At 41.9% G+C, this 27126-nt stretch overlaps 6 protein-coding genes across 7 annotated transcripts; 2 read left to right on the top strand and 4 right to left on the bottom strand.

The window, feature by feature from the left end:
• The first annotated feature begins 1174 nt into the window (after nt 1–1174).
• Nucleotides 1175–10483, top strand: LOC115620303 (probable 2-oxoglutarate dehydrogenase E1 component DHKTD1 homolog, mitochondrial). The gene is made up of 12 exons (XM_030513486.1): nt 1175–1313; nt 5100–5229; nt 5419–5608; nt 5683–5902; nt 6546–6707; nt 6790–6863; nt 6935–7690; nt 7777–8194; nt 8260–8583; nt 9158–9346; nt 9405–9490; nt 10117–10483. Exons 1-12 carry the CDS (start codon nt 1175–1177, stop codon nt 10219–10221), a joined length of 2793 nt encoding a protein of 930 aa, XP_030369346.1. The 3' UTR covers nt 10222–10483.
• A 26-nt stretch (nt 10484–10509) lies between these two features.
• LOC115620912 (chaoptin) lies at nt 10510–16935 on the bottom strand. 2 transcript variants are annotated; one of them, XM_030514407.1, is made up of 15 exons: nt 16694–16935; nt 15970–16206; nt 15193–15906; nt 14938–15113; nt 14541–14675; nt 14232–14451; nt 13564–14173; nt 13368–13498; nt 13053–13309; nt 12854–12995; nt 12434–12792; nt 11948–12371; nt 11586–11827; nt 11329–11515; nt 10510–11263 (listed from the first exon to the last, which is right to left on the bottom strand). In XM_030514407.1, exons 1-15 carry the CDS (start codon nt 16694–16696, stop codon nt 11162–11164), a joined length of 3939 nt encoding a protein of 1312 aa, XP_030370267.1. In that variant the 5' UTR covers nt 16697–16935; the 3' UTR covers nt 10510–11161. The 2 variants fall into 2 exon arrangements, with proteins under 2 accessions (XP_030370267.1, XP_030370266.1); XM_030514406.1 differs by having other exon boundaries at nt 10511–11263; nt 14232–14460.
• Nucleotides 16936–17473: 538 nt separating this feature from the next.
• Nucleotides 17474–19993, bottom strand: LOC115620302 (protein zwilch). Its single transcript, XM_030513485.1, has 5 exons — nt 18958–19993; nt 18825–18898; nt 18242–18767; nt 17934–18188; nt 17474–17620 (listed from the first exon to the last, which is right to left on the bottom strand). The coding sequence occupies exons 1-5, from the start codon at nt 19991–19993 to the stop codon at nt 17553–17555; spliced, it is 1959 nt and encodes a 652-aa protein (XP_030369345.1). The 3' UTR covers nt 17474–17552.
• A 157-nt stretch (nt 19994–20150) lies between these two features.
• LOC115620760 (probable rRNA-processing protein EBP2 homolog) lies at nt 20151–21375 on the top strand. The gene is made up of 3 exons (XM_030514160.1): nt 20151–20286; nt 20345–20428; nt 20490–21375. The coding sequence occupies exons 1-3, from the start codon at nt 20221–20223 to the stop codon at nt 21261–21263; spliced, it is 924 nt and encodes a 307-aa protein (XP_030370020.1). The 5' UTR covers nt 20151–20220; the 3' UTR covers nt 21264–21375.
• Nucleotides 21288–22252, bottom strand: LOC115620761 (G patch domain-containing protein 4). Its single transcript, XM_030514161.1, has one exon. The coding sequence runs from the start codon at nt 22216–22218 to the stop codon at nt 21373–21375; it is 846 nt and encodes a 281-aa protein (XP_030370021.1). The 5' UTR covers nt 22219–22252; the 3' UTR covers nt 21288–21372.
• A 1254-nt stretch (nt 22253–23506) lies between these two features.
• Nucleotides 23507–26352, bottom strand: LOC115621191 (ATP synthase lipid-binding protein, mitochondrial). The gene is made up of 4 exons (XM_030514767.1): nt 26330–26352; nt 25598–25711; nt 24532–24736; nt 23507–23924 (listed from the first exon to the last, which is right to left on the bottom strand). Exons 2-4 carry the CDS (start codon nt 25643–25645, stop codon nt 23761–23763), a joined length of 417 nt encoding a protein of 138 aa, XP_030370627.1. The 5' UTR covers nt 25646–25711; nt 26330–26352; the 3' UTR covers nt 23507–23760.
• Nucleotides 26353–27126: the final 774 nt, after the last annotated feature.

Raw genomic sequence — 27126 nt, 5'->3', positions numbered from 1 at the left:
TGGAGTGGAGCCGACCAATAGATACTCGTCATATATTTTTTTCTTTGCGATGCAAAGACGCACAAATGCTTTGTAAAGTCCCATGGAGTTTTAATAATATTTATTTATTTATTAAATTTGGTAATCTCTCTCCTATCGTTACAAGTATAAGGTTATTTTTTAACCGACTTCAAAAAAAGGAGGGGATTATTAATTTGTCTGTATTTTTTTTGTGTTTTCTACCTCAGCACCAATGGCATCCATGAGAAAACCACCTTACACATACCTTATTTAGTCCAAATAGCTGAAAATTCTATTCCTGAACAAGATGCTGTTACTTAATAAACAAAGCATTCCCTAGATCTGCAGTCGGTTTTTATTTTGTTAAAATTTTACTTTTAAGTTAGTACGCAAGTCATTAAAAATTAACAATGCATATTATCTAATGCTAACTAAATACCACCTAATTCTGTTTTATACTGTCTTTTTTACGGTTTTGATTTAACACGGTTTGAAAATTAAAAATTTTATATATGGTTACACTACTTTATTCCATTTAGCACGATTTAAAATAACACTAAATAAATAAATAAAAACACAGAGCTGACAAACAGCTGAAAACCATTCTTATATGGGTCGGTTTGCACATTACTTGTATATATGTGGCTTAATAAAATAAACATAAATCGTTATTTTTTCACAGATTTTAATGGGCTTAAGCTCACATATTTTTGCAATGTATTTTTTACACGGTTTTTCTGGAACCAATCCACCGTGTACAGACAGATTTAGGTGTACATTTCAGTTGTAATTTGTGTAGCGGCGCTGGAATGTTTTCCATTTTTCTAGTAAATGTAACACAATCAGAATGTTTAATTTTTGTTTATAATCCACTCATTTGATTGTCACTTACTCTTCACGAACACATGAATGAATTCTTAACACGTTGCTCCTAAAAGTATGCTATAAGAAATATCAGAGATCTTTAAGAGCGTGTGCGATCTTCTGCCACTCAGTTGCTTATCAGCTTGCCATGCCTAGAACTGTGGAGAGGGTCAAATTCTAAATGAAAACAAAAAATACACTCAGTTGCAGCTCAATCTCGAACGAGTGCGTACGCGAATCGAAGTAGCGGCATCATATAGAATTTGTTATTATTATTATTTGATAAACCATTTACTAATTGTGCAGGAAAATGCAGCGTCAATTCGTGCAGTCGAAAAGAAAACTCGCGCATTTTCTTAGCACTCGACCACGCCCATGTCCCCATCGAAGCTATCATAGTGAAGAGGGCGTCTGGGGCTTTCGACCGGCAGCTAAGCGCGTCTATACAGGTAGGCGACTATGTACATTTAAAGGAAAAGTGTAAATCTTATATGTATGCTATAAACACGTACATTTACTTGTTTAAACGCTAATCTGGTTGCTGTGCTGCCAAGACTTCAATCGTAAAATTTCATCCGTTAAGATAGCAATCGCTCTTGATAAAAGCCAACGACTTCTAAAGTGCGTGTGTGTGTGCGTTGGAGTGGAATAGTTCCACTCACAACAAAAGAGAGAGCAAAAACAAACGATATGAGCACAGCAAACAAACAAACCAACAAACCGGTGAACTGAAGTGATCAAACAAGTGTCATGTTAAATGGGCTCCATAATGGACTGCAAACATTGCGCACTTCTCTCTGAGCGCCCTTCCGTAAACCACCGCGTCCGCGTCCGCGTCCACGTCCACGTCACTACTGAGCCAGCATCAACAAATGATCAAAGCCAATTGAAGCAAACTCGTGGCCATCTTCAGCTGCACTTGTGGACATACCTGGATGGACGAGTGTGTCTGCACTTCTAACGTGTTTGAGTTCAACTTCTGCAACTCAGCGCACACGAGTTGCTGTTTTTTCTTTTACCCAAACTATTTAAAATGTTAAAGAATAGTTAAATCTAATCCATTCTAAAAAAATGCTTTTTAGTGCTTGCAACACCTAGATTTGGCAAAGGTTTTTTTGGGTAAAGGGTATTTCACATTCAATATAACTTGAGTGAATTATTATCTCTTGATTCTCTGTTGCCAGCTGATGGAACACTTTTTCTTTGGAGTGTTTTTTTGCTAATCTGCTGTTTATTGTATATGTTCTTATCATATCTGGGAGGCGTTTAAATTACGTCAATGTTGTGTGTGAGCCAAGCGACCCCCAGCGTTGGCTAAATTGATGTTTTTGTTCCAAATGAATATTTTTGGTTTTGGGGTAAATTCAAAAGCAATTAGACAAGTGTGCAACAAGCCGATGCACGCACAGAAACGCACACACACACACACACACACACACACACACACATCCAACACACAACAGCACTAATTAAAATGAAACCAGGCCACAATGGCTCCGCAACTGAGAAGGCATCCAATTCAGGTGTTGTTGAAAGCACACACTGAGCTGCCACACATATTGTGGGCGTACAATAGCAACGTTTGCAGTGGCAGACACACAACAACAACAACAACAACAAATACCACAGAGGTAACAGCTCAAATTAAAGTGCAACAGACAAAAGCTTCACATACAAGGGGCAACAGTGAACAGGAGCGCTTATCACACAACTGGACACACCATTGGCCAACAATCTTATTAACCAGTGGTCCCACAGATTTAGTCACACACACTCAGACAGACCCCACATCCCTTAGCCCCAAACCATTTCATCAGCCTTTGCGTGATGGCTGAATGAGTTCGCTTGTCTTTGAGGCCTTTTAGTGCGTTTTCGCCTTTGGGCTGCTGTTGAATGAATTTTGGATCGCCAGCAGCATCGGCTTTTACGTCTTACAGTATTAACTACTCCTACATGCTTGTTTGTGTGTGTGTAATGGACGAGTGGGTGCCTCGATTGCGGACTAGTCTTTAATTCACTTAACAATCAAGTTGGTAGGAGCTACAAGTACTTAGTGAAGCAGCACAATCTAAAATTTAACTGACTTCTTAATAAAACTCAGGGTTGACAAAAACTAAACGCTGTTATTTATTTATAAATCTTTATTCTTTATTTAAGTTCTGTCCTAAGGAGGACAATTGTTAAATTTTATGGTAGCATAGGATTCGTTTAATCATGCGTTCTGTCATGATGGTTGTGACGGGTGCTAATGTTTTAATACAAAAAAGTAAATATTTTAATTAAATTCGAAACAATGCAAAGCAACTCTACCAATTGCGGAAACTGCAAAATATCACTAACATGGAAAACATATTGTCGTTAATGGACTATCTGGTAGTCTGGAATGCGACGCTATTTTTGTGCCGGAATCTATCTGGTTTTTTGCAGGTTTTGCTCGGTGAGGAGGGCGAACAGCTCATGATCCGGACACCACAGGCATTAACTGTTATTTAGAGCCAATAGGATTTTTTTGTTTTAGTAAACTATAAATTCTTGCTTACCACTGGGAAACAGCATCCGTAGTAATGTACAAAAAAAAAGAAACAGTTTTTGTTTAAAAACCAACTTTTTAACTTAAAATTAAAATCCGAAAATACTTTTTTTTAATACATTATTTGATTTATTTTTAAATTAAACTAAATTTAAATAATAATTGTCAAAAATTAACGAGCTATTTTACTATCTCGAAATCACTTTGGAATAAAAAGCGTTATCTTTAAATTGTGAACTTCCTTGAGCATTTCTAAATATTTAAAAATATGAAACAAAATTTTAAAAATACATGTTAAAATTCCAAAATGTACACAATTTCAAAAACTGGAAGAGCATTTTTTTTAAATATAAAACAAAATTTTTAAAATACTTGCTAAAATTCCAAAATGTATACGATTTTGAAAACTGGAAGAGCATTTTTTTGAATTACACACCAATATTTAATCCGACCTTCCATTGTTGAGAATCAATTACTGTGTTCCTGCCGAATTGTATTTACTAAGGAAATCCGATCATCACTCAAAACACAATTAGGGTTCCATTCAATCCAATTCCATCACCTTCCCGCCCCAATCTGCTTAAATTGGATATACCATACATCTTGTAAATATTTATGGACGTTGCTCATACATAACTGTCAATGGCAGCGTTATCCTTTGGCGATGACGCCGTCTCAATAATATTTGCGTACTTTCTAGTTAAAATGTTTTGTTAGCAACAAATATAATTCATCATTCATGAATGAAGTACTTCCGTTTAGGCTGTCAGTCCCTTTTTCAATTTTTACACTTGAATATATAAGTATGTAGACAACATTATTTATGTGATAATTTCGCTAAAACGTATTTACAGAATGGCGTTTTTATAAGATTGCAAGTAAATAGAAAGAGCAAAAACAATAAAGTTACTCCACAGCTTACTAAGTTCGTTAAGTTAAACACAGAATGTGCACACTTTTGTCGCCTAGTGTAGCTGTTGCTGTCCCTGTTTGTGACATCTTTTGAGCGATGGCCATGAACTCACCAAGTCTGCTGACCCCCGCAACACTGGCAAGGCATGAATATATTTTATATAAATTGATATATGAGCAAAAAGAAATTCAAGAAAAAATTGCATGCATTTGTAATGAAATTTAATTTTTAATGCAATGCTAAGTAGACGGGCGGCACAACGTGTGCATTTACACTCGTAGGAATATTAATGTAGTATTGATCGCATTTGCTGTCATGGCCGTGTAATCGCATAATCAAGTGAGCCGTCAGATCTAAGGATGCGCACGTAAAGCCTTTAAGCGGATAACACTTTAACGGTGTCAGCACATAAACACCTTATGCTGGGGTCCAAGTTGTCAATGGCGATATTGAAGGAGCAAGCAGCCAGCAACCGAAACCCCTATATACATGTGTATATATAAAATGAGACACAATAAAAGCGGCTGTAGCAATTTTTCATCATATATAGTACCATCCCCAGCCCCCACCCACAGACATTCGTTTATGAACAAATGGTAAGACAGTTTTAGGTTCGCCTTAGCAGAGGGCACATAAAAAATAAATACCATAAAAGGCCAATAAATTCTAAGGCCGCATTTGATATTGCGAACAATGTCGTAATGCATGGGAATCCTTTTTCTTTTTTTTTTAAATAATTTATAACACAACCTAAAATTTATATTGTTTACGCATGTGTGTGTCCGTTTGCAGTTACTGACGAGGTCCTTGAGTCGCGCAATTCACAGGCCAACGTCTATCGGTGGGTGCAAGCATTTCGCCAACATGGACACAAATTGGCAGCCGTAAATCCCATCAGCATCAAAGCGGCACCCAGTCAAAGGTAAAAAGACAGCAGACTGCTTGCGACCAGCGTTATCATATATTTTGTGTTGACTGATCCTCCATTTCCCCCACTTGTCCCTCTTGTCTCCACATCCTCCTCATCGCTCCGCTCTCATCTTCTGCTTTGTACGCATTGTCAACTCTCGGTGTCTGTATTTTGCTTTTTATTGCACGACCACATTTCCAGCGAGCTGCAGGAATTAAATCCCGCATTTTATGGACTCCAGACGCATGAGCCTGTGCGCATCACTGGCCTGTTAAATGTGCCCGCCTCATCTCCCACACACCCCATCCCCCAGAATGTGGAGCAGCTGGAGGCACTGCTCCATGGCATTTACTGTGGCAAAGCTGTCAGTGCCGAGTTCTCATACATTGAGGTAAGGCCATGGAGGGTAAACAAATGGTAACAGAGGTGTTCAAATTAAAGTTCTCCCGCTTATCCCACTGCCAGAATCTGGAGGAGCGCGAATGGCTGGCACTGCATTTCGAAGCCCTCGGCGAGCATCAGCTTAGCGCCGAGGCACGCTGTGAAATTGCTGAGCTGCTAATTAAGTCGCAGGCATGGGATAATTTCATGGCTCTCAAATTTCCGACTGTCAAACGGTATGGTGGCGAAGGAGCCGAAGCCATGATGGCCTTCTTTTGGCAGCTGCTCCGCGACAGTGTGCAAGGTGAGTGCTGCAGGGGCGTGGCCCTGGGGGGCCGAGGGGTTTGGATATGCGTGCAAGTTGAGGCGCCCGTGTAATGCGATTAGAACGACCCCCAAACTCAATACGAGCGTGCGGCTCGCGAACTTTTTCAACAGACAGCCTCTAAGTAATCTACACTTTTCCGCCGCACGTTGTGAGAACTTTAACAAAAGACCATGGGGCAGCTACTTGTTCTTACCACCTACTCATCTGCCCGTTCATCTTTCTGTCCCGAAAACTACTTTTCTCACAGTTTTGGCATTTTTCGCGTTGAAACTGTGCTCAAGGGTTCTTCAACAGCGATATACTTGTAAGTCAAAAATGCGTTAAAATTATAGATTAGAACAGCTCCAACCAACATGTAAATCAAAAGCTCCATTTAGTTTATTAATATGAAACTTTATTTCGGGATAATACAGACTTGATTTTAGCATTACTTTGATTAGAACTTGAATATCTCGTTAGGACAGCAACAATCTATTCCCATTTCTGCTACTTCCCTACTTTTCCAACAAGTTGTAGATTAATCCCATAGTGCTTTGGGACAGATCACATATCATGAGCCACCACGCTCTTGCTTATTTAATCCTAATCTGTTTTGCTTCAAAACTTTTCTGTCCCATAGCCGACCTATCGCACATCGTACTCGCAATGCCGCATCGGGGACGCACGGCCCTCCAGGCCGCAATGCTGAGCATGCGGCCGGCGAAAGTTTTCCGAAAACTGAGCGGCGCATCGGAATTCGCGGACGACATCGAGGCCATGTCGGACGTCATAAGCCACTTCCGTAAGTGCGACTAAACTTTCCCCGGCACACGCGGCATACTCGTATACGTAATTCAATCAAAGCATTTTCTTCGGTTTCGCAGATACTTCGGAGCAGCTGCACGTCCTTGGGAAAAGCATACAGTTCAGCATGGTGCGGAATTCTTCGCATCTGGAGGTAAGCTGTTCAAACTTCCGGAAACTGTATACGCATAAATCAAATTTTTGAAACGAGTTTCCTGCTCGCAGGCAGCCAATCCTGTGGCCATGGGCAAGACGCGCTCCAAGCAGCAACATTTGAAAGATGGCGCCTTTGGCAACCAGCTGTTTGGCCAGCACGTGCTTAATGTGATACTCCATGGTGATGCAGCGTTTGCCGGTCAGGGCATAAATCAGGAGTGCCTTAATATGGCCTATGTCCCGCACTTTGAGGTGGGTGGCACCTTGCATCTCATTGTCAACAATCAGGTTGGGTTTACGACGCCTGGCGAACGGGGTCGATCCACAGCCTATGCGTCGGACTTGGCCAAAGCCATACAGGCGCCCGTCATCCATGTCAATGGCGATGATCCGGAGGCACTGGCAGGTGCCACAAATTTGGCCTTCCGCTATCAACGCGAATTCCGAAAGGACGTTTTCATCGATCTAAACTGCTTTCGACGTTGGGGTCACAACGAGCTGGACGATCCAACATTTACCAATCCACTGCTCTATAAAATTGTAAATCAACGTACATCTGTGCCGGATTTATACGCGGCCTCGCTAGCCGAAGAAGGCGTGCTGAGTAAGGAGCGTGCAAAGGAGCTGCACGATGGATACATGGCCTATCTAGGCGAAGAGTTGTCCCTGGCTCCTACCTACCAGCCGCCACCATCATTCTTCGAACAGCAGTGGGCAGGACTCCAGCTGGCACCCGACAATGAACTGACGTATTGGGATACAGGTCTGGACTACAGTCTGCTGCACTATATTGGCCAGCAAAGCGTCGCCTTCGCGCCAAGCTTTGTGAGTATCCCACTACACAACCATCCTTCTTCATAAAGAAATGATCCTCTTTTTTGTCTTTCCATTTCTATTCGCTTGCATTGCAGAACATTCATCCGCACTTGTTGAAAACACACGTGACTGCACGCTTAAAAAAACTGGAGGCTGGCTCCAAAATCGATTGGTCCACTGCCGAGACACTGGCCATTGGAAGTCTCCTGTATCAGGGCCACAATGTGCGCATCAGTGGCGAGGATGTTGGTCGTGGCACTTTCTCCCATCGCCATGTCATGCTGGTGGATCAGAAGACAAACGAAATGTTCATACCTTTGAATAGTTTGGAGGGAGGTCTTGGCGGTCGCTTAGAAGTGGCGCACAGTATTCTGTCTGAGGAGGCAGTGTTAGGATTTGAATATGGCATGGCTGCTGATAATCCACACAACCTCATCATTTGGGAGGCACAATTCGGGGACTTTGCCAACGGCGCTCAAATTATAATTGATGCGTTTGTGGTCTCCGGCGAGAGTGAGTTGCATTTACAAGAACCACCTAGTCTATGTCAAAATTGGCTTACCCGCTCTACCACACAGCTAAATGGATGGAGTCGAACGGTTTAGTCATTCTGCTACCGCATGGCTACGATGGAGCCGCCTCTGAGCACAGCTCCTGCCGCATCGAACGCTTCCTGCAGCTATGCGACTCAAAGGAAACTGCACGCGATGGCGACAATGTCAACGTGCACATTGTTAATCCCACAACACCAGCTCAATATTATCATGTGCTGCGACGACAACTGGCGCGCAACTTCCGCAAGCCCCTGGTTGTGGTCGCACCCAAGACGCTGCTGCGTCTACCAGTTGCCACCTCCACCCACGAAGACTTTCAACCGGGCACATTCTTCCACAATGTTCTAGGTGCGCTACAAACATTAATACGTTTGTTTTCATCTCTTTTTTTTAAGTTCCTTTTTACTCCACTTGGAAGCTTAGGGCTTCTACAAGCGCTTTTCCATCGAACTCTATTTCTGGCCGTCTGAAGGGTGGTCCGTCACCAGGTTCATTTCTCCTTCAAATTGTGCTAGCCTGGATGGTCCCTTTGGAGTTCTCACGTTCCATTGTCCGATTCTTGTCCGTTTATGCGTATGGTCGTCATCGAAGTGGAGCCGTTTATTTCTCTTGTATCAGTTTCGGTAATCAGTGAATTGTCAATCGAACTGGTGATTGGCCAAATGCGACTTATCCCAGTGGTGGGGCTGCCACTTGTCGCCGCCGGGGAGAGGTGTCTTGGGTGGGTTACTGTTGGTGCTGTCCAGATAGCGTGGATGGATGTGTTTGGTGGTTATTAGAATGACCACGACGTTGAAGGGAGTTTGTCGAGAGGAAAAAGTTAGTTCGGGGGTCATGCTCTGGGGCTTGAACCCACGATCTCTTGTATCCCCTACGCCACCGAGGCCCCCATCATCTAACTAATGCAAAATATTCATCGTAGGTGACACTACTGTACAGCCAGAGCAGGTGCGCAAGGTCATCATCTGCAGCGGCAAACACTATTATAATCTGGCCGAGGAGCGGGCGAAGCGTGAGGTCCTAGACACTGCTATTATCCGTCTGGAATCCCTGTGTCCCTTCCCACAGCAGGAGCTCCAAGCACAGCTGGCGCAATACGCCAACGTACAGAGTAAGTTTTCGACTTGACCAACTCTCCTAGTAACCACTCCAAAACGCTATCCATGCAGCCTTCATCTGGAGCCAGGAGGAGCATCGCAACATGGGCGCCTGGTCTTTTGTGCGGCCACGTTTCGAAAATTTAATTGGAAAGCAGGTAAAATAGTTAAGCACTTACGCACACAAAACCAAAACATAGTTATTCGATACAGTCTTAGGATTCAATTGTACAATATCTGTAAGTTTTTAAAAGTATGTTTTTGTACACTGTAGGGTAAAAAGAATATATCAGGTTTGTACAAAGTATGTAACAGGCAGAAGAACGCATCTCCGACTCCATAAATCATATACATATATTCTAACTCAGCATGACCTACGCATGAACTAGACATGAACTAGACTGCCCATCCGTCTGTCTGGATGAACGCCTGGAATTCAAAAATGACTGACCGCACATAAACGAAACTTGTTTTGTAGATGCTCCTAGTCTCTAGGCAACACGAGTTTATTTTATTATTATTAATTTCCCCCCTATCCCCGCTACAGAATTTCTTCAATACTGACCACATTTTGAAAGCAAAGTAAACCAAACTTTACACACGTAATCTATACACAATTATCTATCTTTCGAATGTCTTTTTTCAAATCGGTCAAGTCTAAGAAGAGTTATTAGCTCGACTGTAGCGTTCTCTCTTGTATTTTATTGAAAAAGTCTCTTCAAGACCATACCACCTATCTAAAATGTATGTCACAAGCTCACATCATGCAACCTCCCACCCACAGATTCAGTACTGCGGTCGCGCCGAGGCCCCCACCCCCGCCACTGGTATTGGAAAAGTGCATAAACGAGAGGCTGATGAGGTTGTTGCTGCCCCATTTGAGCTTTAGTCCGCTCGATCGCTACACAACCGTCCGATCAACTACCTGCCCCGCTCGATGCATCGCTGGTCCCAAAAAAGGACCTACAAAAATCAACAGCTAATTACGGCGCATAGAAGCCACCTTATAGTTCTGTATATAGTGATTCGGGCTTCCAAAAGTTCCATACAATATACATACATATAGTGTGTATATATATGTACATATATGTGTATACATACGCGGATTCATATATGCAAAAGCTCAAAGTATAACCTATAGTTAATATTTATTATGTTTGTGAAACATTTTACAGACTTTCAATTCGGACCATTTAAGCAGCGAAGTGACTTAATTAACTAAATTAGTTGCAAATGGGTTAGGATTTAACTTGGTTGAACTTAAATGTTGAGATAGATACTCGTAATTGGTTAGAGAGATATTAAGGCGACTACGTGGTAAATATAAAAAGATTAAGTACAAATGCTTAGAGCATAAAGATATGAAAACGGCTAAGATACGAGTAATAGGGATAATTAGTCGAAAATAGTTTCCTCTTGGTATATAGTAATCCATCCAGTCATCTGCCAAAGTCGAAACTCTTTTCGGTAAATGTCCGCATAGTAAATATATAAACATGGAATGGGCGGTAGATACATATAAATGGCTTAAGTGAGGTACGGTGGGGTGAACTACATATAAGGCGTTGCCAAGGACTCTAAAAGATTAGTTGGAAATCACTAAAGAAAAACCGGGAAGCAAGTTGTTCGGTACGCTACAAGGTTTAAAATGGAACATCTAAAAACCGGGAAAGATTCAAAGTCTCATCACGCTTAAACTCTAGACGGCGTCAATCGGTACAAACACTAGGAAGCATTGTTTGCTGACCAACTTATATGACCGGCCGGCCGTAGACCTGCTCTAGAATTTTGTAAAAGTCGGTGGACGTCTTATATGCAAAGTACAGAAGTCACATCCAAAATATAAAAGCCAGGCACACGACCATGACCATAAGGACAGTCTCTCTGCAGGACGCGTTATCCCAGCCACATTCCAAATCAAATTTCAGTGCCTGCAAAGAATCGGCAGCAAAGAGTTGAAGATCCGCTATGACACAATATTTACGTAGATACCTACTTCCATAAGCTGCTGTCCGCCCTTATTATCACAACGCACCTCGCGCAGATCGTCGTCATGATCATCGCAATTGTGGCGTCCATACACCTGACAAGGCGAGTTCATAAACGTGCGGAAGACGGTGTCGGTCCAGGTTTGCGAAGAGCAGATGTACTGCCGGCGCTTGCGTTGCCAATACTCTACCCATCTATTTCAAGAGGAAGAAAATGGTATATTTGTTTTTTTTTAAATTATGAAAATATATATTGCTTCATTACCCCAAATCGCAGTCGCAATTCAAATCTGTGTGAGACATTTTGAGATCGGTGAGGAAGACGCTGTTGGGCAAATATGGCACGGAGCCTGTATTCGGATTTGGAATCTTCTTCAGATTTCGATTATTATAGCGAATGTCTAGTGAGATATTGCGCACACGTCCCATATTTTTGAAGAAGTTCGGCGGTAGCGCTTGCAGCGATGTATTGAACAATTGCATATATAAATAGGGGGAACGCATGCCCTGAAAAAATAGAAATTAATATAGAATGTAATATTAAGATATAATATTAAGATATTAATCGGTCCGAAGTCTATAAGTTGACTTCGTACAAATATGGAAAATGATTCCAAATACACCTACCCGCAGAATGCGCTCATTGAGATTGGTAAACTGTGGTCCACTGAATGTCAGATTGGTCAGTTTTGATGGTAAATGACCTTCCATCTCCCGTTGCAGATCCGTTGGCATGCCCAGCTGCAACGTTTGCATTTCCTGTGTTGGTCCCGAACCCTTCTTAACTATGCGAGTGAATGGCTGTGGGGCCTCAATCCATAGTTCTCGTATGTTGTGATGATGTCGCAGCAAATGGGGAATATTAAAGTGCTCCATATGAGAGTAGGCTGTTAGCTTGAGTGAGCGCAGATGGGGCAGTGAGTCGAGGCATCCATATTCGAAATAGTGCAGGCGGAAATTGGAAATGTCTAGCATTTCTAGATCCTCATTCACGCCATCGAAGCTGTTGTTGTTCAGGGATGTAATTGGATTTCCAGAAAGCATAAGTCGACTGCAAATTGAATATGATAATCACATCAAATACGAACTACTTGTATAAATTCCGTGTCTTACCGCAGATGTGGCAGCGATTGCGTCATTAGCGGCACATTTGTCAGATCGTTGTTGGAGAGATCAAGCATGCGTAGATTTGTCATGTTTGTGGCCAACTCTTGCGGTATGCTTGGCAACTCATTGTAACCCAAACGGAACTCCCGCAAATACTTCAGGCGTATCTCAGGCACAGTGCTAAGCGAAACATTTTCCAAGCCCAACTTAATCAACGAGTTCTCCAATCCCATAAACGATTTATCCATAACCTTGAGATCACGATTATGCGAAAGATCAAGCACGGCCAATTTCGACATGGTGGCGAACACGGCATCGTCAATACGAAGCAAGTAGTTGTAGGAGATGTCTAGATACCGCAGGGACTGTAGACCGGTAAAATAAATAAGATTTCCCCTTTCATTAAGAAAAGAGTATTGCATTTACCCGAAATTTGTTGGATAAATCCATGCTATGAATGGTTGATATAAAGTTATTGGACAGATGCAGTTCACAGAGAGTGAGGGCAGCCAAGCTCGACAGAGAAGACGAGGGTATCTTTAGTAGCATGTTATGGGAAACATCCAATCTGAAACAAATAAAGAAGTTCTGAGTAAGGATAGCAGCTTGAAAGATCCTCACTCACTTCTCCATGCCACCATTGTAGAAGAGATTGTCCGGCAGACCACGCAAATGATTGTGCGAAAAGTCCACGATCCGCAAAGACTGTATAGGCTTAAAGATGTCCTGAGGTATGTCGGTCAAGTAGTTGTGAGCAAAGTAGATTAGCTGCAGTTGCTTGGTATTCTTGAAAGCATCAAAGTCTAGTTCGTGTATCCAGTTGTAGCTCAAGTCAAGCCACTGAAGATGTGGCATATTGCCAAACACATCGCGGGTGGTATTCTGTTGATAAGTCATGGCTTTATAGAGCTGCTGAGTAAAACGGTCTAAAGCTACAAACCATTAATGAGTTATAGCCCAAATGCAAATGCGTCAGCGAGATCTCCGCAGGCCTAAAGTAGCCGGGATGTATGATCGTGATATTATTGTGCGACAGATCCAGAATTTTAATATTTGAATGGTAGACTCCACCTGAAAAAGGACGCATATAAAGCTAACCTTTTTAAATATAAAGTTGTTAATAATTTACTACTCACCATGCTCGTTGCGACCACTCCACGAGGAGTTGTACATGAGCTGTCTGATCTGGTTGTGACTCACGTTGACATTCAAGTTGGAAAGCGTGCCAACCTGATCGAAGTAGTCGAAGTTGAAGTTGGGCAAATTATTAAAGGCCATATCAAGTATTTCCAGCTTGGGCAGATTCTGAAAAGACTCCTCCGCCAAATTGCTCATCTTGTTTCCGCGCAAACTCAAATATTCCAGCTCATCCAAATTCATGAACGCCCTACGTTCCACCTTGTCAATTTTGTTATCATCCAGCTGTAGCTTGCGCAACGCTTCCAAATCGAAGAAAGTGTGTTGTGAGACCTGCGTCATTTGATTGAAACGCAATGAAATCTCTTCCAGCTTAGAATGTATATCTCCCTGGAATGTGCCCTTAAGCACCTGCTCAATACGGTTGTCATGCAGCTCCAATAGACGCAGATTCTTCAGAAAATGGAAGCTAGTATCGCTCATCGTGCTAATGTGATTGTTGCTAAAGTCCAGCTCCTGCAGCGATGTCAGATGACGCAGTGCCTCGGCAGGAAGAGCGCTGCCTGAATAGCCGTGCGACATTTTTAACGAGATAAGCGAGTGACCGATCTGCAAGCGGAAATAAATCTGTGTTGGGGCAGGTTTATACCTATGTATACAATCCTACCTCATGGAATGCATCATTTTCAATATTAGAGATGCCGTTCTCACTAAAATCGAGCCGCTTCAAGCCACGCACATGCTTGAAGGCGTGCGATTGGATGCCCGAGAGGCCAGCTCGCGTTATTTGTAAGTCCTCCAGCTCCACACCAAAGTCCTTGAAGTCCTCGGGCCCCACTGATGCGGAGCCCATTCGGGAGATCGAGAGTGAGCGCATGTTCCGCATTCTGGTCATACTTTTTGCAAATAAATACAAAACGGTTTGCAAGGGTAAGGAGGGGTGCAGGGAGAGCGGATGTGCGTGCAGGTAACTTACTTGCGTAACGTCTGCAAATTAGTCGGATCATTGCGATCCCCGCTAAGATCCAGCTTGAGAAGTGTGTAGTGCATAGCATTGAAGGTTTCGGTGGGCTTCTGGATTTTGATTTTATTGTCCCGCATGCTGATGACCCTGCACAGGTGGGGGTGGACAAGAATGAATGAATGCATGAATGCTAATTTCTCTTGGGGCTTTTTTCTTGTTCTCTTTCTTTCCGTTTCACGAAAGGAGGTCACACACCTAACCCACATGTATGTTTATATCTTCATACATATAGTATATACATACATATGTATATACATACTTATATGCAGAGAAGCCGTACAGTGTCGTGCATGTGCGGGAAGGGAGGGCGATGACAATCGCATTACGGGAGGGTTGAGCGCCAACTCACCTCAATACATCGAAATTATTGAAGAGCTTGTGATGCAGTTTGGTCAAATTGTTGCCGGACAGATCCAAAATCTGCAAACTATTGACCAGGCTGTCGAAGGCTACAGGTGATATGTTGGTCAGGCCGCAGTAGCGCATATAAATTTCACGTATGCGAGCCGGCTTGAAAGCATCTTCCTATGGATTGATTTGAATAATAATTAATGGGTTAGAGGGCTCGAGGATTCGAGGATTCGAGGATTCGGCTTTCCCTCACCTTCAATGTATGTATGGGGTTGCCATCAAAGAATGTGCGATTTACAACATCAAAGTACTTGAAAGAATTTGGGGGCAGCATATCAATATGATTATACTCCAAATGCAAGTTGTCCAGATTCAGTTTTGTATTGGCCTTAATGTCGTAGGTCTCGTTGCCACTCAGCGACCAGATTACGTTATGTGAAATGTCCAGGGTGCGCAGACTTTTAAGCGGTCCCAGTGCATCGTACGGTATTTCCGATAGAATGTTGTCCGTGAGCAAAAGGCGCGTCAGACGAGGCATGCCATCGACAAAGACAGTGGGATCAATCTCAAATAAATTATTTCCACTGAGATCCAATGTCTCTAGAATAAGTAGGCCAGAGAAACTATGCGACTGCAGCATTGAGATGCAGTTCTCACGCAAGATCAGCGTCTGCAGCGAGTCCTCCAGGCCGCGAAACGAATCATGCTGTATGTGCGTTATGTGATTATATCCGAGATCCAAATGGCGAAGCTTTTGCAAGTGGCGTAACGACTTTGAGGGTATCTCGACCAGATCATTTTGCGGCAGTATGAGCTCCCAGAGTGACCGCTCCAAGCCAGTAAAGGCATCATCGGGTATTTCGGTCATGTGATTGCCGGATATCTTTAGACGGTACATCCCCGTCGATTGCAAAAAGTATGGTTCGATCTCTCGCAGGCCAGTATTCTCCATATGCAGCATGAAAACCTATCCCGCATTCATCCAAACAATGCAATTTCAAATATATAATGCGAAAAACTTCCTACTAACCTTAGACTGATTAACCATGCGCGGCAGTGCAGGGAATGGCACATTTTTGCAATGCACTATGCCCAAATCGGTCGAAGACTTGGAGCATGTGCACATCACATTATAGGTACAGGGCGGATAGCGCGTCTCTTCCATCTCACGACTGAACATCGAAGCCCGTGCCAAGGACATCCAGATCATGATAATGAGCGTAATAGTCAGAAAGGCATAGCCAAATTTGAAGAAAAACTCGAGGCCCTGACGAAGGCAAAATATGGATAATAAAAAGGCATGCGGTCTTATGAAAAAACATCCATCTAACGTATTAAAGACCTTTCCCCCAAGTTCGTTGACATACTTATATAAATAAGAGTTCATATATTTTTTAAAAATATTCGCTATCCCACATCTTGAAATGCCCATTTGACAAATTCACACTAAATTATTGAATACATACATATGTATATATTTTCCAGTATTAAAATATCGAGTATCTCGGTAACTCTCGGAACTAGTAAGGCGTAGGCCAGTGATACGGCGTTTACTTGCAGCAGGCTGATTAGTTCAATAGCCGGCATCCTTACAAACTTTCGCACTGTTCACTTTTAGGGCTGCCTATGCTATGTCTGGCTTGCTTACAGATTTTTGTCTTGCCACTCAAGCATATCGAATGTCCTTGATATTAAATCTACGCTACAATCCATATGCACTGAATTTTAAAGTGCTCATCTCGAGCCATACACACCATTTTGTTAATTGGATTAAGCCCAGACACACACGATAATTGGCATTTAGTACAAACTCGGCTTAGTATTATTCAATTTAAGGCAGATTTTGGACACTTTGCATGAGCAGCGCACTTTTTTCTTTCTCAGTCCTTTCCACAGGACACGCGTCGCTTTGACGGGCCTAACTTTAGCACACCAGCCAATTATCCAGCTCTGGTTTCCAAATGGCAAAAGGCGCCGTCACGTCCGTAGTGCAGCGCGTTCAAAGCACGTCTGAGACTTGAAAATCAATCGGGGCGAGCTATACAAGACAACTGTCGACTGGCTGCTCGTCGCACTAATTGGATTGTAACATATCTGACCCGTCCACGGATATTGGCGGTTGCTGTTGCTGTTTTTGTTTCTGTTACCAAGCTTGTTCCGACTTCCACTTGGCAATTGGCACACGACTTTGTCAATTTGCTGCAATTGCTACACACTTGGTTAAAATCCGAGCTCTGGCCAAATCATTATTTGTTTAGAATTTGCCAAGCAAAACAAGGAAAAGGGGGCACCCCATTCAAAAAGGGGCAAACTTTTACAAATATGCAAAGCTTTCCTCACGACATTTAAGCTTGACTTTGTGCAATCAACGCATGCGTTCCCTCAAAAATGACGACGACAGCCCCTGTTGCGGCTTAAAACTTGTAAGAATTCGCCTAACATGATTTCTGCGTGCGCCTTCAACGCATTGAAGGCACGCAAGTGGCGAGCACGAATTCAAGTGCGAAAATCGACATGTAAAACAAGTGATTGCCTAAGGTGGTGATATAAAATCAAATGTTATTCACAATTTGTATAAATGTAATATCAACTAATATTTAAGGGGTTTAAATATCACTTAAGCGATGCAATTTTGCGATATAGCCAGGAATGATATGTCCGCTCTTTAACCAGCTCCTTATCTGCAAAAAAAAATGGAAGCAAAATAACAAAAATCATTAGTTTGAAATAAAAACCAAATTTTTCTAACTTTTCTAACTAAACGAGACGAGAAAAAAATGGTAGTACCTGGTAAGGCCACTCACATGTTAAAACAACACAATTTGAATGACCTTTACAATCATCTTCAAAGAAATTTGCGCCGTTAAATTTCTAATATACTACTGCTGTTTCGATTACTATCTTTCTACTCTCACTTAGTCTATAGGGTTAGTTTATCACATCCATCATATCACCAATTTAATTATTAAAATTTAATGTAAATACTCTATTTACCGTCGCCCTGAAACCAATCCGCTAGATCGGGCGGACATATGTTCTCCAGATTAAAGTAAAAGGTACTTTGAAGCTGACGAAATTTATTGCTCGACTTCATGGTAATACGACGCGAGTGGGGATCCTTGCCATCCAAACGCTCGCGTACATAGTGGGACGACAAGTGTATTTCCATCTCGTCACAAAGCTTATCATCGATGCTTTCAATCAGTGGCGCTGGTTTCTTGAGGAGCTGTGCACAAACATCGTTAAATACTGCAAAGTATAGGAAGTTAGTCAAACTTATTGAGAAAAGCGCAGTAAATTACCATTGCTTAGATTCAAAGTAAGATGTATCATAAGTAAATGCTCCAGAGTGCAGTGTATTTGAAAGAGTTTGCCAATCTTGACCGCTGTTTCGGATTCATCAAAGTAACTGTTCCTGAAGCCAGCTATTTCAACGTTTTGTTGCTTGCCACCGGCGCTTTTTGGATTATTTGTGTGATAGAGCAGCGTTTTACGGATGCTGCCGACATTACTACCGCTTGTAGGCTCGCCACGCGCGGCATTGTGCAAAGATTTACGCAGCTTAGACTGGCCTACCAAATCAGCATCGTTTGCCTCGCTAGCACCGCTATTTGTGCTATATAGTGAATCACCGCCATTTCTTAATAAATTAGCACTGCAAACTTTACTTTCCGTGTAGATAAACTCGTAGTCCTTGTACATCTTCTCCAAGCCAATTTCAAGCAACAGCTCCATGGGCTCAGAGCCGCTTAAGCAGGGAATAGCAAGGCGACGATTTGCTAGCTCAGTTATGATTTCCGCCAGGCGATTCTTGTTCGTGGGTGTATTCTTTAAATGCATTAAATGAGTGGAAAAGACACAAATAAAATCAATAATATAACATACCACTATATTGCAACGAGCAGCACAGTTAAATAACATATTGAAGGCCATTTTTAAATCTTTGTAGGAGGAACAGCCTGTGTTCAACAGAAGAAGAAAGTTAAATGAAACAAATGCTACTTATAATTGTAGTTACATTTAAGTAGCTCCCAAAGTTTATCCGTCAAATCTGTAAGGCGGCGCACCTTAGCACGGTGCAAGGCCTCCTCAATATCGCACTCGATATCGCCGCTGCTGTATGTATCTGCATAACCGGAAACTTCCGTCAAAGTCTTATTGATCGAATCGCGCAGCTCGTCCATGTCAATTCCACGTCCACAACGATACACAGGATCGCGCCTGTTGCCCGCTTCATCATCGTTGTGATAGGCGATTATATCTTCGCGTATGTACAACAAAATTCTCAGCTGATTCATCAGATCCTGCGTAAGGGGTCCACAATCACCAACACGGAACGTTTGCTTAAGAGATACCTCGCAGGCAGTCAGGTCAGTTAGCAAAGGAAGTTGTGCATGCGTTGACCAGGAGCAGCGCAACGACATATTCGGGTTAACCTGATAAAGGTTTTCGATGTGTGTTTCAAAGGAACCAGCCATCGCCTGAACATGCTGACGCACAAGTGCCTGGGACGTCACCATGTAGGCGGGCAGCACGCCAGTGTAACTGAGGATGCCACGCGAAAAGTGCGTCACATTAAATTCAAATTGCAGCAACTGTGTGCGGCTATGGTCGCTGGCGTCACAAAGGAACCATACGGAACCGACACCATCGCTGCTTTGAAACTCCTCGGTGCATAAGATAGCGCGAGCCTTATCGACCGGTACGCCGCGCTGATATTCCTCCTCAGGTTTCCATGGATTCCGATTGACAAGACCCAGATCCAAAGATATATCGGCAATGGCATCAGCAAGGCAGTCATCTTTCAATGGACTGCCTGTTAAATCGAGATCGGGACCAGAAATCGGGCACTCTGATTTCAAGGTCAACTTTATGGGCGTCTTTTCTGTCGCACCGCTACGATTTTCTTTAAAAAATAACACAATTTTGCTGTCTATCTCACAGGGACCTAAAATGGTCGTTAAATACGTTGGCGGCGCGCCATAGGTAATGGTGTAATTTTCGCCATACTTGCGCAGTAGTTCCGCGTATATATTAGCTAGATTGACAGACATTTTTTATATAAATACAAACAAATTAAAAAACAAGCGGCAAGTTCAAAAAGCACAAATGCAACAATGCGCTATCAACACTACAAAAAAGTGCTGCCAGTAGGTCGCAAAAACTGTTCAACAATTACACAGTACTAACATCGTTAGCTCGATAGCTCTATCGGACGGTCGCACGTGTTGAGTTTGTTTTTATTTCGTGAATTGCGACCATCTTTTGTATTATTTTAAGCATGGCAGACTTTGAAATGGAAGCCAGCGAGTCCGAGTTCGAATCGGACGACAATTCAGATGCTGAGGTAAATACTTAATACCAATGTGCTATTGCAAAGTAATCGCCTCATCATATAATTGCAGTTACAAGCGGCTTTCGAGCGCGGCGACCTGAAACCGGGATTAAATGTGGAGTTTAGTGAGCAACGCGTTCGAATTAATGACATTGTAAGTCTTACTAGCCTTTAAGTACACCTACGAAAAAATAATTACCTTTCATCTCTTATAGCAAAAACTTCTTGCCAAAACAGAGGCTATTCGTATGAAATTGCCTTGGGTGGAGCGTCTGGATATGGTAAACAACCTGGCTCCTTTGGCACCTGAACTAGCCGTGCAGCTGGAGAAGCACGAACAAAAACGTGCAAACCAGTTCAAGGGAAATGCTAAAATACCTTTTATACGTCCCGAGGAGGATCCGGTTTTAAATGATTTCAAACGCGAAATGCTGTTCCATCGACAGGCACAGAGCGCTGTCCTGGAGGCTATTCCGCAACTCCATGAATTGAATGTAGCCACTCGTCGGCCGGACGATTATTTTGCCGAAATGGCCAAATCCGATGAGCACATGCAGAAGGTGCGCGCTAATCTAATGGCCAAGCAACAGGGACAAGCCAAGTCTGAACGCATTAAGCAGATTCGCGAACAACGCAAGATGGGTAAGATGCTGGCTAAACAAACGAAGGTTCAGCGCGAGGCCGAAAAGAAGGAAATGCTTGACAAACTGAAGAAGTTCCGAAAGGGAAAACTCAAGAACTTGGACTTCCTTGAAGATGCTAAGGCACTTGAAGCCAAGCAGAAGCAATCCGCGGATAACCGGAAACAGCGCGACAAAAAATTCGGCTTTGGTGGCAAAAAGAAGGGCATGAAGCGAAATACCAAGGCCTCAGCTGCCGGGTTAGAATCCGAGAAAAAAACGCGTCGTCAACGTGGCGTCAAAGCAGGCGCCTCAGTCAACAAACGTCTAGGAAAATCACGTAGAATCAAAGCCAAGACTAAAAAATAACTCATATTTAAAAAACGGAACTAGTTTTAAATGAAGTTTACAATCCATGTGTAAATTTATTCTTTAACTATAAATATGTACATTAAAATTAACGCAGGTCTACTACTCGCTAGACTTTCTTTTTTTTCTTTTTTGTCGACCTCACTGCCGAGTCGACCTCCTCTGCTTCATTCTCACCCAACCGCCTGCTTTTATTTCTATTCTTTTTAGTTTTGTAAACGACGACACTTTCGACTATGTCTTCACTTTTCTGAAGTTCCTCCAACTTTTCCCGTTCCTGTTGCTTCATTGCCACCGTTTCTTTACTTTCGTCCAATTGTCTGGTTTTCTTTTTAGTTTTATTAATGTCGACACTTTCGACCATGCCTTTACTTTTCTGAAGTTTTTCCAACATTTCCTGCTCCTGTTGCTCCAGTCTAGCTAATTTTCCTCTTTGTTTTATTCCATGTCGAGCACCTTTATGTGCTGTGCGACCGCCACAGGCACGAAAGAGTTCCTCATCACTGAGCACGTTCACAGAAGCTACTGCTATGTCCTCCATCTTGACGTAATCCTTGCTTTTCACCTCACAGTTGCTTTTAGTCAGTGTCGCCGATTGCAAGAAATTTTGGTAATATGTACCGCCTTCGCCTGCTCTTGCTCTCTGTTCTGTGGCTTTTTTCATTTTTTTAATGGAGTAACTTTGTGTTGAAATCTCGACAGCTTCTTCGCCTTGTTTACGTGCTGTGCTCACCTGGCCATCTTTTTGCACCCGCACATCAACATTTTCAGCTGCTTCTTTAAAACAACGTACCCACCAGTGGTCGTTGAATTCTTTTGAATGGTCAACGCCCAAACCGGCATTGTCGAATTTTAGATTGGCTTTCAAAGGCACTGTTATGCCGTCGTTATTCCTACCCAGCCCATCTCCTTCTTTCCAGCCATATTTGCCCAATATTTTCTTAGCGAAGTCCATGGCAGCTCAGAGGCGAAGCCGAAACGTGGTCACAAGTTATGCACATCGCACCAGTGTTGCAAAATTTCTCCTATATTTGACCATCACAGCTGACTCTCATCTCTAACATAATGCCTGCGAACCGCGAAAATTGAATGCAATGCACAGCTACTGATTATGTTAAAATAAAAAATATGTTACCAGTGAAACCGTGCATACATAACGCCTTTAATTCTGTTTTTACACGGTTTGAAAATTAAAAATTGCATATATATTTCTTAGAGATAAGGAACCAATCACATATTTTTGCATATGATCAATGTCTTTTACGCGGTTGTTTCTGGAACCAATCCGCCGCGTAAAAACAGAATTAGGTGTATAAATGTGTGAAGCATTTGTATCATCAAATTGTACTCTGTGCAATCTATCGTAGCTGCGTTCCTGGAACCAATTTGGGTCACTAATGCCAGAATTTATATTTCACTACGCTTGACTTGTAATACACATGAGAAATAAAAAATAAACTACACATACATTAAAATAATAATGTATTACCCAAACTGTTTTCAAATTCTATTTTTACATTTAAACATAGTCATTATCAACCCATTCAAAGGAGTTAATGGAAAGAATCATTTTATTTTACACATTCAGTTCTCCTTTATTTCACGTTTCATTGATGCAATTCTTTTCATCGTATTGTTCTTTGCTGATGACAAACCCAAATTTTTTCATATGATAACTTTATATTAGTGGCAATGAAGAGTTAATTACATTACATTAGGCATTAAATTTTTGAAAAGAAAATTCAGTACGGGCCACGTAAATGAAATCCTTGCAGGACTAAAGCATCGCACACACGAACCACACACACATAGACACCCTTCCTCCTTTTATGTTGTTATTGTGCAAAGAGTAAACACGTGTTGCCAGCCTCGATAGTTGTTGTCATCAAGGTATTTTTCGGGGGGAGAGAGAGCACGAGCGCGCCTTTCTTCGCACAGATGTAAAGGAAAGATGTCAGTGTGGGAAGAACGTCGTTTGAGATGATGAAATGGGGGATAACCCAAAACTCGAATTCCCACTTATTACAATTATTCTCAATATAATCAAATCTTTACACAAGATTTTTTCGCGACTGGGGTGCAATTCGTTATTATCGTGACTGAGAATTCGTCCTGTATGACTGCTTGTTTTTATCCTCCGCTAGTTTTTTCAATAATTTTTTTATTAGCATTTTGTTGTTTTTTAAACTTAAATCAAAGTATTTTCTTCCTTCTTTTTGTTGTTGCGATTACTAGTTTTTGGATGTTGTTTTTTAAAAACAAAATTATATATTATGTTGGTATTTTATAATTAGATAGTACATGATGTTGGTGTTTCTATCATTCTTTGTTATCATTAATAATCGAAAAACGAACGCTGGTTGTTGTTGCTGGTTGGTTTTCTTATACTTTTGCTTCTCGTTGCTGTTGCCGTTTGGATGCAGTTGCTCTTGGATGGCTATCCAAGCTCATCACACACACACACGCACAATTGCACGAAGGAAACGACGAGCGACGCTTAGAAGGCGAAGAGCAGCAGGAAGGCCATCATAAGACAGAACAGACCCATAGCCTCAGACAGGGCGAAACCCAAGATGGCGTACGAGAACAGCTGCTGTTTCAACGATGGATTTCTGGCATAACCGATGATAAGGGAACCGAATACTGTTCCAATACCGGCACCTGTTGAATTTTTAAAATTTTGTGTTTTGAGATAAAATGGAAAAAATAAAATAACATTAATACATAATGCACAAAAGTAAAATAAAACAATTTCTGCCAAATTACTTGAGCAATACTACTTCAACTCTTATCGCACCAACTCTCTTTTTCGGCCAGTCAGTCACAGATTAGTCTGAATTGAGTTCTGCCTGTCCGTGAGGACAAAGCAGCAAGCACATCGCACTAAAATTGCTGGTCACGAAAGATTTCAATGCATTGCAAGCGGCAGTCAAACGATCAGCGATCGCGAGGGCAACGCTAGGATGCAGCTTTTCTGGTACTTTCGCCTTGTAATCACACAAGTTTCCTGCTAGGAAATGAAGCCCATGACACACAAACACCTTTCAGCATTTGAATGTTGTTACAACAACAGAGGAGCTTTGACCAATTCTCAGACCTTCCCGGGGCAATAGATGTGAGTAATCTGATACTCGTTGTGTGTGCCCCAGATGCTAGATTGTCACTGACTGAAGATGATGGAGTGGTGAGAGAGCAGTATTTTCGCATCAAGCAGCGGGCAGATGACGGAAACGGGCGAATGCTTCTACACATTCAAACCAATACGAACCGGAACCAGCGACACCGACTGTTGCAGCACCAGCACCAATGAATTTGGCAGCCGAATCAATGTCACGCGTGACTGGCGAGGTCTGGAATGACCTGATTTGTGGCAGTAATGCAACGGGGGTTGTGTTCTGGGCGGCCAAAGTTTGGCTCTGGCTGATGACGGCGCTGCTCAATGGTCGCAAGTATTGCTTGGTGTTGTTGAGGAGCTGGAAATGGAATTCAGATCGTAAAAAATTAATTATTATATAATTCATTAAATTGTTAAATATGTTAATGTTGTGCGAGATAAAGCATTTAGTTGTGCACCTCTTTCACTATCGAATGATAAGCAGCTATTAACATTTGCACAGTATTGCGGCTGTAGGCCAAGTTATGCAATCGTTAAGTAATTGTAGGCTTTCTGACATTTGGCAATTGCTTTGGTATCTTTCTCTTAAACCAGCATGTGTTTCATTACAAAATTGTTGGCACGGAGAGTGTAATTAAAATCGAAATAATTAGCCTTAGTTTGCTCGAATTGATACCCAATAAACAAAAGTTTAATAAAAACGTCCCTCCCCCTCTTAAGAGTGTACCGACGACCAAGAGGCCCTTGTACACAATCGGTTGGAAGCTTTCACCGGTTCTAACCTCAACTTCAAGCATCAACTTAACATCTTCCAACTGGTTACACAATGCCCACAGCTCATTTTACATGCTGCAAAATTGTTTCAACATTTACGCGCTACATTTATAAAACAAATCAATTAAACAGTTTGGCCAATAACAACCTATTTATCGGTCAAATGGTAACCACAAGGCACGCACATAACCTCAACAGCACCTACAACTTATGTAACTGTGTGCGACCAATATACATATGAATGTATGTTTTCACCGCGGCCATTGGAAGTTCACCATAGGCGCTGTTCGGGTATGTAGAAGGCGGCGAGGGCAGCCACAAAGCAGCACAGATTTTCTTCTATATGTCAAAAATCGATGCAGCTATACACGCACATAAATTATGTAATTAACGTAACACAAATTGGTCCATCTCGCACAACAAATCATATCTTTCATGCACTTACCACATTCCTGGCAACGGGGGCAATGCGAGAGACTGTCGACACAAACATTTTCAATTGATTTTTATTGGTTTTTTCGCACAACGACGACAAAAATTGAAGCTAGCGCACGGAGCTCTGCAAAAAGATACATACATTTACATTGAATTGGACTGTAACTTCAGTAAATAAATTGTTTTCTATAAGTTTTCCACTGCAATCTGATGCCGCTTGTCACCGCCGCTGACGCCTGTAACTTGACCGAGATTACGTAATTGAAGAAGTAACCGCTGTATTAAAAATTTTCACAATTATGAGAAAAATACGCACATTTTAATTGAATATATTAATAATTAAACACTTTTCTCTTAATTTGCCAAAATTTTAACAAATCTACAGTGACTGACGACTTTTCTATGTGACGCAACGACTCCACACGCACACTAAGGCAGTTTACACAAAAAGCACTGACAGTTCTTTTGGTCGTGTGACATGTGTGTGCGTGTGTGTGTACATGTGCCGCAAGATGGCGACAGCCGTAAAAATACACGTTCGTGAAAATTCACATTTTTCATTGATAGTTTACACATTTACACTTAAATGCTTTTTCATTTGCGCCACTTTTCACGCATTTTCATTTCGCACTGATTATTCAACCAGCGGTAGCAGCAACTTGGGGGTGCTGCGCTGGCGGCAGCGACATCGACGGCAGCAGTTGAATTTTTATGCTTAGCGCAAGATCACCGCCGAACTCACTTCGAACAAACCCTTAACAACAGTGGAACCGTATTGAACGCAAAATTTAACTTTACCCTGCAGTCGCTATGCCAAATCTCGTTTTTAAGGTGAATTGGAAGGCCACCTGGAAGATCACTCGCGCGCATGCGAACTTATCGATAACATATCGGGCATATTTTCAATGAGTTTTTTCTCAAAACAAACGTAAATTTCACTTTAATTTTATTTAAATGTTGATTGTCATTTATACTTGCCTGAAAGAAATGTGCACCCTGAACGCCGAGTTTCATTTGCCAATTTACTTCAGGAAATGCAAGCCTGCGCGGCAAACAACCTTTCTAGTCGTGGTGTAATGGAATTAGGTATTGGAAGCGTGCCGGCTAGTGCGTTCTTATCATAAGCAATTAAAGGCTTTTTAAATAAGTAATACGCTTGGCCAATTAATTTGGAATTTTCTCTAAGCCTACCAACGTGTCCAAACGTCAAGCTAATGTCAAACTTTGCAGAAATAGCCACTGCAAACAGTATATTTCAAAAATCTAGAGATGAGTAAATCCTTGAAATAAAAGTCACGGTGATATTTTGCAGTGAATGTAAAATCAAATGAAAAATTCTTTTAACGGTTTTCAATTTATATGTGTACATAAGCACTTATTAATCAATTATTGAGGACCGGTTAGCTGCATTAAGGTACTCATAAACTTGTAATGTCCATTGAAATTGAATATGTAATAAAATGCAGGACTCACCGTCAGTGTATCTGATGATATATAATTTTAACTTTGATTGGAGTTTAGAAATGATATTGTGTGATA

This window comes from Scaptodrosophila lebanonensis, unplaced genomic scaffold, assembly GCF_003285725.1.
Source record: "Scaptodrosophila lebanonensis strain 11010-0011.00,11010-0021.00 unplaced genomic scaffold, SlebRS2 tig00000024-arrow-pilon, whole genome shotgun sequence".
Classification (NCBI taxonomy): Eukaryota; Metazoa; Arthropoda; class Insecta; order Diptera; family Drosophilidae; genus Scaptodrosophila; species Scaptodrosophila lebanonensis.
The sequence above is the reverse complement of the archived record's forward strand: the minus strand, read 5'-3'. Positions and strand labels throughout refer to the sequence as shown.